This window comes from Wyeomyia smithii, chromosome 2 (assembly GCF_029784165.1).
Source record: "Wyeomyia smithii strain HCP4-BCI-WySm-NY-G18 chromosome 2, ASM2978416v1, whole genome shotgun sequence".
In the NCBI taxonomy this organism is placed as follows: domain Eukaryota; kingdom Metazoa; phylum Arthropoda; class Insecta; order Diptera; family Culicidae; genus Wyeomyia; species Wyeomyia smithii.
This window is the reverse complement of record NC_073695.1, coordinates 276,935,941-276,951,775: the sequence shown is the minus strand read 5'-3', so window position 1 is coordinate 276,951,775 and position 15,835 is coordinate 276,935,941. Positions and strand designations below refer to the sequence as shown.

General features: G+C 43.7%; 1 protein-coding gene across 1 annotated transcript; it reads left to right on the top strand.

Moving 5' to 3' along the window:
• Positions 1-3,903: 3,903 nt before the first annotated feature.
• Positions 3,904-12,702, top strand: LOC129723555 (protein pangolin, isoforms A/H/I/S-like). Its single transcript, XM_055677847.1, has 2 exons — positions 3,904-4,701; positions 4,915-12,702. The coding sequence occupies exon 2, from the start codon at positions 5,778-5,780 to the stop codon at positions 8,061-8,063; it is 2,286 nt and encodes a 761-aa protein (XP_055533822.1). The 5' UTR covers positions 3,904-4,701; positions 4,915-5,777; the 3' UTR covers positions 8,064-12,702.
• The last annotated feature ends 3,133 nt before the right edge of the window (positions 12,703-15,835 follow it).

The following is a 15,835-nucleotide window of genomic DNA, read 5'->3' as shown; positions in this document are numbered from 1 at the left end:
GTGTAGTTGTAGAACCGGCCTTTTATTCTCAACAAACACAACCTGAACGCTGATCGCCTGCATCCTGCTCAGCACTATAAAACTGGTACCGCGCCCACAAATCCACCGTCTTGGCCGTTGTTTCGGTTCGTTTTGAATTCTTGATTCTGCCATACTAAAGCTGCGATGTCGAGGCGGTGAGACACAGCATTTCAGAGTTCGACCGTCCGCTCCGGATCAGTCGCTGTTTTAGCCGCCCCAACTACCCCTTCCTGTCAGCATACGACCAAGTTCCCACCTGTTCACCGGTTTCAGCTTGGTTGCTCGTATCCCAGTTGGTATCACGTGGAGGTAGGGATAGGGCATTATGCCTATTTAGTACATCTTTAAAGGTTCAATCCCGAAGTGATTTTTTCTACTGTTACAACACCATTTTATGCGTTATTAACCCTCTAGTGCCCAGTGCCGCCTTTAGACGGTCTTCAGTTGAACCTCTAAGAAGCTTCAATAAGAAGACATTTACGGCAACTAACCCCCCTACAAATTTTTTTAAGTTGCGCCCTTGCTTTCACCTAAACTTCACGTACGATAATGTAGATAGTTTCAGCGCGTTGGCGTTTGTGTGTTTTGACTTTGTTAATGTTAGTGCGGCTGTGGTTTGACGTTTCCAACAAAGGTATTTACGTAAATTTTTAGTATGCAAAAAAGTCAATATGGCGTACAGTTACAACAACAACAATATCGCACGCTAGCCTGGGGGCTAATTCGGTCTCGATCAACTAGATTTGTTGAGAGAATTCGTTATCGATATTGTTTTCGGCACATTTTGCATGTTGTAGGATAAGTACAACGATACACCGTGCCCCAGTGCTGAGTCGAGAAAATTTCCAGCTCGAAAAGTTCCTCGACCTGATCGGGAATCGAACCCGATATCACAACCGTGTGGGAGAGCTAGCCGACCGACATCGCTAACCACGGGGACCACCATGGCGTACAGCTGCTCCAGCTAATTCAATATTCTTTTCTCTTTATTTTTTATTCTATATTTAAGCAAGTAATTATTTCGTGATTATTGATATTTTGAAAATAAATTTTATTTTTCGTAAACGCTGTGTTTTCTATTGACTTGAAATTCACGCAGATTCCACCTGAACAACTCGTGAAAAGAACGTGAAAATCATGTGGGGTTTGTGCATTCTTTTTATGGTTTACCTAAATATCACGTAGAAAAATACGTGAAAATTCGATTATATTTACCTGACCAACACGTAGATGATTGACACTAAAGTCGACACTAACACACTGACATATGATCGGCTTTCAAGAAATCTGCAAAAGTTACGTGGAAAGAAGGTGAATGAGAATCAGCCACTTTTCCCGGTAAATTTTACATGCATTCAGAGTGTAGCAATTAAGGATTGCAACGATTTTTGTCGAAAATTGGTAATAGTTTTATTTGGAATCTGAATCCTATGAAGCGTTTACTTCCTTGTTAAACAACAACTTAATCAGAAAGGTACATCATGAAACATTGCTCGTCTAAAAGTTCGTTTGAAAATCAATAGTTTATTCGTCAAACAAAGTTTAGAATTTCTTTTAAAACATCTCGTATATTTGATGCATTTTGCTTGTATACTCTTAATGTGCTCTTTTAAAATAAGTTTTTTATCGTAAATAAGCATTGTTTGGTTTGAGGGAAAAAGCATGAGTTTTACGAGAAAAATTTTCAATTAAGTTTTAGAAGCATTGGGGGACATTTTCTATCTTTGCAAATAGGAAGAGAAAATATTTGAACTCTTCTGCAGCCGTCTGCAAATGACAAGATTTTTCATCCTTTTACGGAAATACTTGTATCATTGCAGAACAGTGATTTTGTGCATCCTGGAGGTAAATCAGAAAGATCTGAAGTAAATATATTGTACAGGACTGAACCAAGACTGAACCTTGAATTCTGATAGACAACCTGTAGAGTTCGATCAGTTAGTTAATTTTTTAAAATTTTGATTGGAAAAATTGGAAAGTTTGCAATTTCGCAATCAAACCTTTATGCCAAACACTGTCGAATGCTTTTTGTTTGTCTAAAAGAGCAACTCCAGTGGAATAACCTTCATATTTGTTAGCTCATATCAAATTAGTAACTTTGAGCAATTAATGAGTAGTGGAATGCGCATGGCGGAATCCTTTCATCTGCAAAATTTGAATATTCATTGAGGTGTAACATCGGCCTTTTAAAAATTATTCTCTCAAACAGTTTGCTTATCGAGGAAATCGATTAGTCGATAACTTGACACCTCAGCTCAAAATTTTTGAAATTTTGTACAAATGATTTAAGCTTATTTAAGTTAGTTTCTATTATTTCTGCCGGCAGAAAATTCTGGGAAGAAATTGGGTTATATTGACGAGTGACTTCATCTTCAACTGGACTCACAAAATTCAACTTTGAATTGTGAACACACTTAAACTGTTGAGCAAGTCTTTGAGCCTTTTGTTCATTGGATACAAGAAAACATTCACCATTCAGCAAAGAATCTTCGACAGCTTCCAACAGGATTTTCAATATTGTTCAAATTTTTTAACTATAGTCTCATCGGATTGTAAATGTTGGATTCAAATCTGGTGATTGCGGAGGTGTTTTGGGTTGACCGTGGCCCGTGGGCATTATAAAGCAACTCTTTTCGTATTATGGAAGCGTTGTACCTCGGGTCAAAGCAAAACCACGAGGAAAACCCAATTTCTGCACGGCGTCAGGTTATATTTCAGAATTTTCAAGTACACCATTATTGTCCATCTTCAGGTGAACTCCATGGTTTGCTGTTCCAGAATCCGCCATTGTACCATTGAATATCTAACTACTGCCACCGTGTTTTACTGTGGAAACTAAATGTTGAACTCAGAGCTCCGATCCTGCTTTCCTTCACGCTACACGTCTTCCATGCTGCTCCGAAGAGGTTGATTTCAATTTCATCCGTAAATTAAACCGTGTTTCAGAACTCCTTCAATTTAATTACATCTGCCTTAGAAAACTCCAATCGATTATTTTCATATTACCAAGATTACAGGATCGCTTTGCGTCCTCTACCAGAAAGATTTTGAATGCTTACTTCGTATTTTCATTTGCGACGATTTTTTGCACAGTAGAGTAGTCAATTATGCAATTGACTGTATAGCGATGACACTGGTAAACAAATGATTAGCTGTAGAGCTCATACAGGGAAAAAAAAGATTATAGCTTTTAATCCATTCCTCTGAATTTTGGTGCCCCTTGAAAAGATATATTTTTTCAGAAACTTGAACGAGTTTTCTCGTTAACATAACGATAAAGCGACGAACCCGACGAGCAATTATTGTGCGACACTCTGACACACTTTGTCGCACTTCCGCATACACTATTGGTCCAAAATTCACAGGAATTGTTTAAAAGCTATAATCTTTCGAAGGCAGACTTTTTATTGATCATAGCATTAGAATTATGATTGAGATTTAAAAAAAAGGCTTGCAGAAATGCGACTCCAAGTCTTTCCCCTGGCACAGGATGAATTGCGCCTAATTTCCTCTGGTAAAACAAAACCAGCCAACGGCATCCAATCCTAGTGCCGTAAACATACAAACGAAACAACGCACGTCCTGTTTCTTCTTCTATTCCCTGCAAACGCACAGCACAACCCGATAGAAATTCCTAGCTTCGGCTTCCTTGGTCGCCAAGAAAAATGACACCAGCTCATTCTCGGTTTGTTAACCGTAAAGAAAACATTGCCGAAGAACAAGGCCGAGTTTCGAATTTCCCGTCGCCGACAACGCTGCCGAAAAGGAGACCTGAAACCCCGAAAGGATCAAGTAGTACGTACACACACACACTCATAGCCATCGCATCGCAAAAAAACATCAACCCACACGACAGGTACCTAGCGGAGCGAAGATCGAGCTTTTCCCAACGATCACTTTGAACGGAGTGCTGCGGCAAACTTACGCAAGCGCCCTTGTCTGACAGTGGGAAGGAAAAATCTCGCAAAAGCTCCGCTTTTGACGTTTCCATTGGGTGGCGATAAAGCAAGTGCCGTGCCGTTGGCCGGTACAAGTGTGTGTGAGAGGGTGGGCGTAACGCTGTCGGCTCACCGGAGAGCGAGACGTCACTTCGTCACTAGCGCAAGCACAGGCAGTCAGTCACAGTCAGAAGAAGCAAACAGTTCGCAATTACGGCTACGGATCGCGGTAATATTGGAATTTTATTTTCCACATTTTTTCATTACACCCCTTTGCTGGCTCCGTCATCTGTGAGTGTAGCGAGTTAAATCGAGAGCAAAATACTGTGGATTATGGAAGTTGAAGTGTTCGAACGGAACCCCAAACGGTACCTCGGATCGGATTTTTGGTGGTGTAAATTTGTTGAGCGCAAGAATTTATGAACTGTCAAACGGGACGTCGCGAGTGACACAAAATACACAGAGCAGCGCAACAAGAGCAAAAGCCAACGGTGATGAGAGAGGGAGTGCAAAAATTGATCCCTCACAGAGAGACAAAGCGGGACGGATAAAAACACAGTCGGCTCGTAGTGTCGCGAAAAAAGTCGCGGTTTTCGATCGGCCAGCCGAGAGACACAGTCGTCGTCGCGCACAAATCGACGGGCAATTCGGGCCAATACGACGTACCGCCCTATCCGATAACAAGTGCTCCAATGTAAATCGATAGCCGAGATTATTTGACAACGCCATGCTCGAAATGAAGGTGGGTTTGTTTTTTAAGGTTTTTCGATTACTAGCAATTAGTGGCGGTCAAGGTATCTAACAAAGCTTGTTAAAATGACGTCACACCGTAGCCTGCTGGGTGGAGGATAAACTAAAGCACTAATTACGCAGCTTACTTTAATCGCCCCTAGTTGGCCTATGTATGTTGTTTACTAATCGAGTGTACTTTGTTCTGCCATGTTTTTATTTACAGGATTCCGTTGCGAAGAAGGCTTCCCAGTAAATTCCAATATAGAATTTTGACTCGTCGAAGCGAAGAATAAGCAGTGGAAATACGAGAAGAAGGCGAAGTAATTTCATTTTAACAAGATTCCTGTTTCTTCGCTCTTCGTTTGCTGTGTTTCGCCTCCGCTTTGTTGCTCCCATACACACTGCCATATTCTCGTTTCTTTAGACACTTCGCCAGTTCTTTAGCTAAGCTTACGAGCGGACTCTATCGACGACGGCAGCTAGTTGCGTGTGTAGTAGTGAGGAGTGGCAACCTCAGAGGAGTACCGAGCGAAACCAACACAACGCAACGCCAGCCCATCATCAATTCGTTCGTTTATTCGTTTGCTGCAAGCGAGCAGCCAGCTTCCAAGAAGTTCAAGAACTTGGAGAGCCACCGCCACAGTGTGTAGCAGCAGCGGCCGAGACGCAAAGAAAAAAGCGAAATCTGGTCTCTGCAAACTTTTTCGTGTAGGCTGGACACGCGTTCAATGAGCGGATTTGTCTGATCATTTCACTGGTGCTAAGCAATAACGATTCATCCGGTAGTGCGAACCGAATGCCGGAATGTGCTGGAACAGGATCATCCGGTCAGCCACCAGCTTCAAACAACGGAAGAAACCAAAGCGCACACAAACGGTTAGGCGCAAGTGAACCCGCGGAAGTCGAATCCCAAATGAAATAGTGCAATGTGAAACCTAGTTCAAAATTGTGTTAATGTCAGATTTTTGTTTTCGGAAGCCTTTAAAATATAAATTGATATAAATCAGTGCCTTTTTTTTTGTGTATCGTGAAGCTGAAAAGCGAACAAGAAGACAAGTGCGTTTGATAAATGTAAGTGTTGGGAAAATGCCTCACAACAGTTCTACCGGTGATGAACTCGGCAGCACCGACGAGGTTAAAGTATTTAAAGATGAGGATCGTGAAGACGAAAAGCCGTCGGAAAACTTGCTGGAGGAGAAATCCAGCTTGATTGATCTAACGGAAAACGAAGAAAAAACAGTGAAAAATGGAACCAATCGGCACGAGCAGAATCCGGCGTACGGCAAACTACCGCATGGCCATCCCGGATTCAACATGGGATACCTTGTGCCTCCATATGCCTACCCAAACGGTAGTGCCGGCGGTTTACCGGTGTCAATGGCAAACAAAATGGGCCTGCCGCCGTTTTTCTGCCATAATGGAGACCACCTTTCCTCCCCTCCACCTGCCCACTGCGGAATACTTCCCTACCAGTTGGATCCGAAGACAATGGGACTGACGCGACCTCCTCTGTACAGTTTTCCAACCAGCCAATACCCGTATCCGATGCTTAGTCCTGACATGCCGCTGGTCGCATCGTCATGGCATACACCTTCAATGTACGGTCCAGCGGCTGGCTTTCGCAATCCTTACCCTGCGTCCCTGCAAATCTATACATCTCTACCAAGTGATTTCTATCGGTACTCTCCGGGTCTTCTCCCGTCAGTTCATTCCCACCCAATGCTGAACCCGCATCACGCCATAATCACTCCGGGTCCGAAGCAAGACCTATCCGGGCCGGATTCGTCGCGATACGGTTCCGGTCGATCATCTAATCCGCCCACAATCAAGCAAGAAGGCGGCGAAGACGCCCCTCACGGCCGTTACTCGTCCAATCATAATCGATCGTCCAACAATAGCCATCACAATCACGAGCAAAGCAATCACAATAATAATAACAACAACAACAATCATCACAACAGTGGTAGCGGGCAGCATCGATCTCTTTCGGATAAGGAGATTGCGGCCGAGAAGAAAAAGAATCATGTCAAGAAACCGTTAAATGCATTTATGCTTTACATGAAGGAAATGCGTGCGAAAGTGGTAGCGGAATGTACACTCAAAGAGTCGGCCGCTATCAATCAGATACTGGGTCGGAAGTGGCACTCGCTTTCGCGTGAAGAGCAAAGCGTGTACTACGATAAGGCTCGCCAGGAACGGCAAATGCATATGGAACTGTACCCCGGCTGGACGGCACGGGACAACTATGGATATGGGGCCAAGAAAAAGAAAAGGAAAAAGGACCGAAGTCCGGCCGATCCGGGTGGCAACAGTATGAAAAAGTGCCGGGCACGGTATGGCCTAGATCAGCAGAATCAGTGGTGTAAACCATGCCGACGCAAAAAGAAATGTATCCGCTACAAGGAGATGACCGATAGTGAGGAAGGTCGCGATCAGGGATCCGATGATGCTATCGGAAGCTGTGGAAGTATGGATGACTCGAAGAGTCCAGAAGATGATCGAGAGTCGTTGAATCAGTCACTGTCCAGTCCACGGAGTATGAGTGTTCTGTCCAGTTTGCAGTCTCCCTCAACGAGTATAGCGTCCCCGTTAAACTTACTGGCAAGTCCAGCAACACCAACCAATTATTACCATCATCACGATCATCTGGGTTTGGCGTCGATGATCGCAGCCCAGCAGCAGCAGCAGCAACAACAACAACAGCAAGCCCTCCAGAACAGCGCCAGTGACAAACTGAACAACATCAGCAGCGACAGCGGTCTCAGTTCCCAGCTAAACAACAGCTACAGCAACAATTTCAGCCCCTACAGCAATCATCACACGATGCGAAACAATTCCAGCCAGAATCAGACAAACAGTAGCAGTACCAACAACAACAACCTCAGTTCGGGTGTTCCCAGCCCCGGCGGACTTCTAAACGGGGGCACTTCGAACAACAAGAATCATCACAGCAGCTCCGGTAGTAATAGTCTTCCGCCACATCACCATCAGCCGCATCCTCCGGCTACGGGGCCACCTCCGAACGGGAGCAACAATAGCGTATCAGCATTACAAATTCCCCCGCATCTTCAGCAGCTCAGTCTGTCCGGCTCGTCCCCGCCCATGCCCAATAATGGGTCATCACTGCCGGCGAACCACATCAAGGAAGAACCAGGCTGTCTTCGAGGTAGCCCTCCCAATTTCCTTCTCCAGCATCATCAGGCAGCAGCGGCGGCAATGGCGGCTGCCGCTGCCGCAGCGCACCATCGACACAAGATCAACGGAGATCTCACACTAACGGGCGATCTGTCCCGGAGTTCCAGTAGTGCGACGAACAACGACAGTGGCCGCAGCACGGGCAGTAGTCAAGCAAACAGCACCAGTGATAGGTAGTGATAAACATCGAATGGTCAAGACGGGCCCTTATTACTTCCATGGTTTTCTGCTCGGCAAATTGCGATAATTCAACCGGGATCAAAGAGCAATCAGCGTACACACAGCGAGGAGGTGTCAAAGTCCCAACTGTGATCTAAAATTCGTCGAACAAAACTTCCTCCCAGTGTCCGTTAGCTCAACAATTGTGCGTATGTGTGTTCAAGCAAAGAGAAAAGAAACAACAGCGCCAACCCTACTTAATTGATCATTTTCGAGGCTAGTTTCGAAGCCCATTATTATCGCAGTCATTGTTTGCATTGAACCTGCAGCACATCCCGTTTAGCACGAACACGGCAGCTTGGCCCGCGAAGTCGAAGGCAGTCGAGACGTACGTAGAGAACCACGAAAACAAAAAGTGACGGGGAAAAGAAAATGCTTAATTTGACACATCGTACCCTCTCCGTGCCTTCCCCGCTACTTCGATCGATTCAGGACCTGCTGCCGGTCACCGTCGTCGTCGTCGTCATCGTCATCGCCATCGCCGTAGTCGTCGCGCCCAAGTTCCGAGGCATTTACGAAGTTAATGGCATTCAAAATCGGAAAACACAGCATCACTTATTAATCGTTTGTCCGTTGTTTATGAGCATGTTGAGCGAGAAGTTGAGATCGAGAGCAAGGGAGAACGAACGAGGAGCCTGTTGTACAGCCAGCCCGGTTGGAAGTCAACGAGCGAGTGAGAACGGGACGGCAGGGAACCTAAAGGTTTTTTTTTGTCTCCTCTTTAATGGTTAAGTTTCTGTTTTCTTTTTATACATTCTTTTTATCTCCTTTCTCAAATATAAAAAAAAACGAAGAAATTAATGTGAGTGTGTGAAACGATCAATCTCCTTCTCGGAAAAGCAAGCAAGAGGAAGCAAAAGCAGAAGAAGTGAAGAAATGACCAGGAGAAGAATTGTTTGAAAACAAGTTTCTTTCGGAGCCAAGTGAGCAGGGCCAACTAGAAGAAGAAGAACGCGTAACAAAAAGAAGCAAAGAAGCAAGAGAAAATCAATCAAGTGTGATACAAAAGCAATAATAATAACGAAGCGAAGGAAGAATAAGGCGGGCAGATAAATTAAAAGAAGAGTTATGAAGTGAGTACACACTTTTCGAGCCTCGCTCGACGTCGTAGGGAGATTCGACTGGAGGCTCAGATCTTTCTCTCTCAGCCCCCCCTGTGTGGATAATTGAGCTTCCTCTCGAGCATCGGGCCGGGCGGATTTTTGTGGGCACACTAAACACGCGCACACATACGGACGTGGGTGCGTGTGCTGATTTGTGTGTATAGTTTTTTTTTTTTTAATTGTTCCGCGTGTTGAATCGCCTTGGGCCCCCTTAAAATCAAAAGGAGCCACCATACCGTGCGCGCGATCGATTTGTAAAAATGAACCGTGAAACTCGACTTGTGGTGCACCACACAGCAATACTTACACACGAAAGGGAGCTAAATACGTCCAATCTGGTTATAAACGAGACGAGCCTTGTTAGAGAACCAGAGCAAGTGAACAACGAAACGACGGACGAAGGAAGCCAAATTTTCTTTTGTGAAGGTGGAGGATAATTGAGAATTTGGTTTTCGATTGGTTTTGTTTTGTTTTTGCCCGGGCCAATGATGTGAAAGGTGTTCGGCGGTGACTACAACTAGGATGCACTAGGAAGGGTTCCAAGCTCTAAAAAAAAAAACAAATAGTAAGTAATCATCCGAGCAAATTTGATTGACAGGTTGTATTAGATTGGCTGGCTTATTTTGGTGGATTAAATGTGTAGACCCGAGTTTCGATGCAGATAAGAGAATCAGACTTCCAGGGGAGTAAAAAATATACGGAATTTATCAGTACGCGATAGATAAAATAGCGACACGGGTTTGGAAGGAAAAAAAAAAGAATGAAATGCAAAGTGATCTGTTAGGCGCGCTCGAATAAGCGAACGGAATTTGGTTAAGCCTAATCGCATGGACGGAAAACAGAGAACAAGAATAGAACGTTTAAATTCCAAAGTACCAACTAGTAAATGAATTCGATATAATATTTACGAACCTGTATTATACTGCTGTTGTATATTCTGTTGATTAATTGGATTATTTTAGAGACATTTTATAAACTAACTTGAACAAGATCTAAGTTGTAATCGTCTTCCCTTGATATGATTTGGTTTCGAAGAATTATCCTAACTAAGCTTTGGCTTATGGAACTAATATGTTGTTCAGTTTTCAGATTTTACCTTAATTTCTTGATTGTTTCACATCTTTTACGTCCAAAGATGTTTTTTCTATGCATATGGTTTACGTTTACGTTGATCCCATTCAACCAATTTTCGTCTTAGAGGGAAAGCAAAATATGCCAATTGTGCTGGAGCGTTGTCATAAAGATTTTTTTTTTCATTTTTACTTTCTTCTATAGAATACGAAAGCTTTGAAAATTGTAGAATAAATTCACAGACAAGAGTGCTTTTTAAGATCACTGTATAAACAGTCTCTCATGTCTTTTCTATCATTCTATCTCTGTGAGACTAACAAGCATAGTTTGTTCTAGTCGTATTTGCAATCAATACATAATCACAGTTTAAAAGTTAGTTCTGGACGATAAAATGTATTTTGAATTAATTTGCCGAAACTTCCTGAGCAATATCTATTTCGTCTATCTTATTATTCACTATTTCAACGCAGTGAATAATGAATATTTGATTTTAAACAAGCATCATCAATCTTTTCCTTGACATTTTGCAGCCCCATCTGTGGAAATAACTATCGAGTTTATTTCGGATCCCCCACTACCTACACCTAAAAATAAACTTCCCATCCCAGTTTGCCAATGTTGAACAAGTGTTCAGCCTCTAGCGGTTGTGTAACTTTTGAACCGTATCTTATCTACGGTTACACGATTCCAAACAAGTATTTCTGATATACAATGGCAAAAGAAAATCAAGTCTCTCCAACAGCTTCGATAATAACTGAATTTTAAAGTTACGCTTTTCCTAAATGTTTTTAATCACCTGCATTCGTTACATAATTTGGGCAGAATAATATAAATTATGAAAAATGCCATTGTTCCACTCACCTGTCAAATTAAAGTTATCTCTCACGGCAACTAAGCTATTAAATTACTTATATGATCTTATAATGGTTTTTCCAACACGTCAAACATAACTAATTCACGAAATTAAATATCGCTGATTGTGTATGAACCCGCTTCACTATCGTTTATGCGGTATGACTTGACAATAAAACACAAAATTTTAACTGATACTAATCAACATTTTCAGACTCCGGGCCGGCCGGACGCTGATAATCAAGCGATAATTTATCTCCCAGAGAGACTCCTTATTAGGCTGTTCTATCGCAGAGTCCACCCCGAAAAAAAAAAGAAACCACAACGCTCTTCAGATAACAATCAGCCAAGCACTTTAGAAGCCATAACTCATTTTAGGCCAGGTTTCAAACCGTGAAAACTCCTACTTTGAAACCGTGGTGGAATCCAACTCGGCGCGATGCGATGTCCGAGCAAGAGGATCATGATTTATAGGATCATGAATGCGCTCACACACCTCTGCCCGTTCTCTTCCAGCCGTGCGCCCTGCGAAGACCCCGCATGGCCGCGAGGTTGTAAAACTGTTGATCCGATTACTGCGCATTCACCCAAGCGGGTGATTATTGTGGCCGATCTACACGCGTTCCGCAATTGAAGCTGAATCTCAACCGTGCCTAAAAGGCATATATAACTTGACCTCGCTCGTCAGTCGTATAAAGTTATCCACCCGAGCTTCTCAACAAGGTGAGAACGGATTTCTCTGCACGGTGGAAAACCATTCCCGACTCACATCAGCGACTTAAAGACAAGTGTCCGATCCCATGTCGAATCCGAGCAGATCTGAATCGGTGGAAGGAAAGGAAATCGACAATTGATGTGAATCAAATCAAGAGGAGAATACGGTTACTTCTTCGACGGGGAATCGAACGACGACAAACACTGGAAGCTGTCCCGGGGTTCCTAAGAAACATGCTACCTTCGAGACGACGGAGACCAGTTCGGAAAATAATCGGAAATAATTGACATTTGTGTGGTGGCTTTTCAGGAGCATCCCAGCGGAGCGAAGCCTTCAGAGCATGTTGTTAGTTGACTCTGCCAGCGGGATCGGTGGCTCCGCTGGAAGTGCAACACAGAAAGTAAAAAAAAAACGCTACACAATGGAAAACCGATAAATTTAAAGTCATGAACGACGAAGGGCTCTGGTGGTCGAAGCGCGCAGAGTAGCTCAACAATATTTGGACATTTTGTCAAGTGTTCCCTGTTGTGTCTCTCCCTTTAGTTGGCTTGTAATCGTGTAGGTTCAGATTTTAAGATTACAAGCTCAACTTATTTCAGGCTCGAACACTGAACTAAACGATTTGTGTCCTTTGCGATAGAACAGGATTTACAACCAACCTTCACTGGCTGCTTTTTACACTCGCTCCCTACCTAAGCCAGACAGTCGCCATTCGATCAATTAGTGAGCGGAGACGAACAACAACGGCGTAGGGAAAAGCAATGAACAACAACAACGGTTCAGTCCGATGAGTCGAAATGCAATGAAGTTGAAAATAAATATTGCTTCAAGTAACCTCTTGAACCTTTTCCTTTCTCCACCGACTATTTACGACCACTCAGGACAGGAGACAGATTTAAGTGATTACCGAAACCGAAAATTTCTCCGTTATTTCGTTTTTGTGTCGTTGCCTTTCGAGGGTTTCATCTGCTTTGGCCGGAGTGCAGCTCTAAAGGACCAATAAGGACGTCAACTTCGTTCGTTATCAAATGAAATGAAATCAGGCACTGATTGCTCTTCGTTCAATGCTGGAAGTTCAATAACATGCCCCAGATCATGAAATTCCGCGCGCCAATGAATCACACCGCAGACCAGAAAAAAAAAATTATGTCAGCTCCGAATGATTTAGGCATTTCCGGGGGTGTTACTCACATGTGATTTACCAAGCGAAAACGTTGTTGTCAGTCTGCCCCGCATGCAACGTTGCGGGGTGATGAGCGAATTTGAATAAATCTGAACCCACCCAACAGGCGGAGGAGAGTTCAAGGACGACAAAACTAACTAGTTGCCACTCTCCGGTTCACGCTCGTCGCGGAGCCAACCGCAGTTTTCTTGTTACCCGATTGCGGCTTCTCCTTCGTCCGTCGAATTTTTCTTCGCGTCCATCTTCGCGCATTAACGAGGATCTGCTGCGAGGAAGCCACCGCGACCGCCGTGCCTGTGAGCACAAAGAAGAAGGAAATACCTTTTTAAATAACATAATTTATGGCATGTTGAATAAACAAATAAATATTGGGTTTTTGAATTGAGCAAATATCCCGGTACCAGTCAGCCGCTCTCGCTTCAACATATGTCTGTCTGTCTGTGTGCGCTAGATAGTGTCCAGGAAAGTAGCAGCAGCAGCAGCAGCACCAGTTGAAGAAAAATAAAATCTATGAATGAGCAAAAGGGAAAAAATAAATAACAATCGAAAAGCAGACGCAACGCGACCAAGAAATGCAAACTCGAACGAACCCGAGCGAGAAAGAAAATAAATATTCGTCTCGTTCGAGTTGCCTAGCCGCGACAGGCGAATAAAAGCTGTACATTGTTTTCCATTCCGGTCGTCGTCGTTGTCGTCGTTTTTTCTCTGTTGTTCTTTCTTTCCACTGATATTTTTCTGGAGACTGTTTCCTGTGTCGAGGAACGGACTGACTGGCTGGCGAGCCCATAGATTGTGTCACTTCCGAGAAGGGTTCGGCACCGGCAGTCCTTGACGGGTCACATGCCGAACACACGAGCGGTTGTATGCGTGCCTAATTCTATTTGACCGCAAACAGGCAACAGCAGCCAGTGACGTCGTCGTGTGTCACCCGCACCGCACTCTACTTTTAACAGAAGCGACGGTTGTCTGCGATGCGACCCAAAACCCGAATTACCAACCAACCAAGTTAGCAGGCAAACAAACGGTACACAAATTGAATTGACGTTATCTTTACCAACTCATTTGGAGTTTTCTTGGTCTTCGTCTTCGTCTTGAATAGTACCAATAAAAAATATTACACGGAACGAGTAAAAACCGACGAAAACCACTGCTAAGAAGTTCCCTTATCAGGGTCGAAACAGTCTCTAGTCTGCGTGCGATGTGTGCCAACTAAAAACATATGACGATGGGTTCGATAACTTGACAGCAACTCTATACGCAACGCCTCATCTAGCGCGCAACCGACGAACGTGTCAAATACTTCCGATTATTCATACTTATCATTTGTATTTCGTATGTTCCACTGTTCGCCTTCCGGGCAGTCAGTCAGTCAGTGTTGCACACTGCAGCAGGGTAACCGACCTGTGTGTGAGGGAAGTACCGAGCTGGAGCGACGTGATAAAGATGCTATCAACCAAACGCGCGCAAACCGAGCTCGAAATCGATTTCTGCCGTCATAAAAAATATCTCCTACCCCCCCTTTTGATATTAATTTCAATTGTACTGTCGAATCATTACACTGAATTAATGCTTTTTTCTATTTGCTGTGTCCCGGCTTGGCCCGATAAAAAATGGCCCATTATCACACCTTCTTTTCCGTACGGCTGTTTGTCTATTTGGTTTTACTGCTGCGAGCTTCTGCCCGCCCGAGGAGATATCAGCGCGCAGCGTATGCGCCTTTTTTGTGTTCACGACGCGTCCGTGCTGTGCCTAATGATTACAAGCCAGCGCAGAACCTTAAACCCAGCAGATATCTAAATATTTATTTAACTAATCAGACCCGAAAAAAAATTTATCGATGCTACCCATCAAGCACACACACACATACATCCGCAGTCTGTTGGCTAACGCGTTGCGTCCAACGACGGGCATGACTATCACTCAGCGAGCTTAAAATAAAACCGACCATTTGTTTACTTAAGACTTTTTCCGTAATAAAATTACGGCCACGAGAATCTGGTCGACTAAATGCGGATCAGTATCAGATTACGAAAACAGAAAACGGCTGCCACGGCGGCGCACACAACTTTATTCCCGATAATTGCAAATGTGTACGTAAGAATTAGCTAGTAGTAGCGCTAGGGGAGGGGGGAAGGTTTGGCGGCCGTGCAGCAGCACCACAGCAATCGTGCAAGTGTCGCTTTAATCTTTATTGAGGTGGAGCTGTAAATCAAATGATGGAAAAATAAAAATTCGCCCGATGGTACAATCGAGTGACCCTAGACAAATCCTGTGTTTAGGTTTGATGATGGCGGCTTATCAGTTGCACCACAACCACCACCTTTTTCCGTCAATAAAATCCAAGCCCCGGGGCACTTCGATCGTGTGGCGCTACTGATTTACTTGCGCGGTCGATCATGCGCGCCGCCGCCGCCGCCGCTGTTCGACCGACAAATTGCGATCGGTCAAGATTAGCTGCGATCGACACTGAGTTTAGTGCGATTCAGTGTTATAGTTTCGAGTGACAGAATTAGGGTGAGGTTTCATAAATATTGTTTCAAAAGATTTCGCACAGTGGTACTCGACACCAATGTATCATATCGAAAAAGTAGCAAAAAGTAAATATGAAAAATCGGCTAACTGTGATACACGGTTTGCGATGTTTCAATGATTTTCTTAACGTCAATTCTACTGTCAGTTTTTCTTGTTTTCATTCTCACTCATTCATGAACTACCATACTGGAAATGAACCAGCAAAAAGTAAGTGTTGAAAGTATGATGTTCAGAGAAGAAGAATAAATTCAATGATTTTATTTAACTAATATGT

Bases quoted from the DNA above. Each gene is read 5' to 3' on its own strand.
- LOC129723555 (XM_055677847.1), top strand. From the start codon at position 5,778: ATGCCTCACAACAGTTCTACCGGTGATGAACTCGGCAGCACCGACGAG.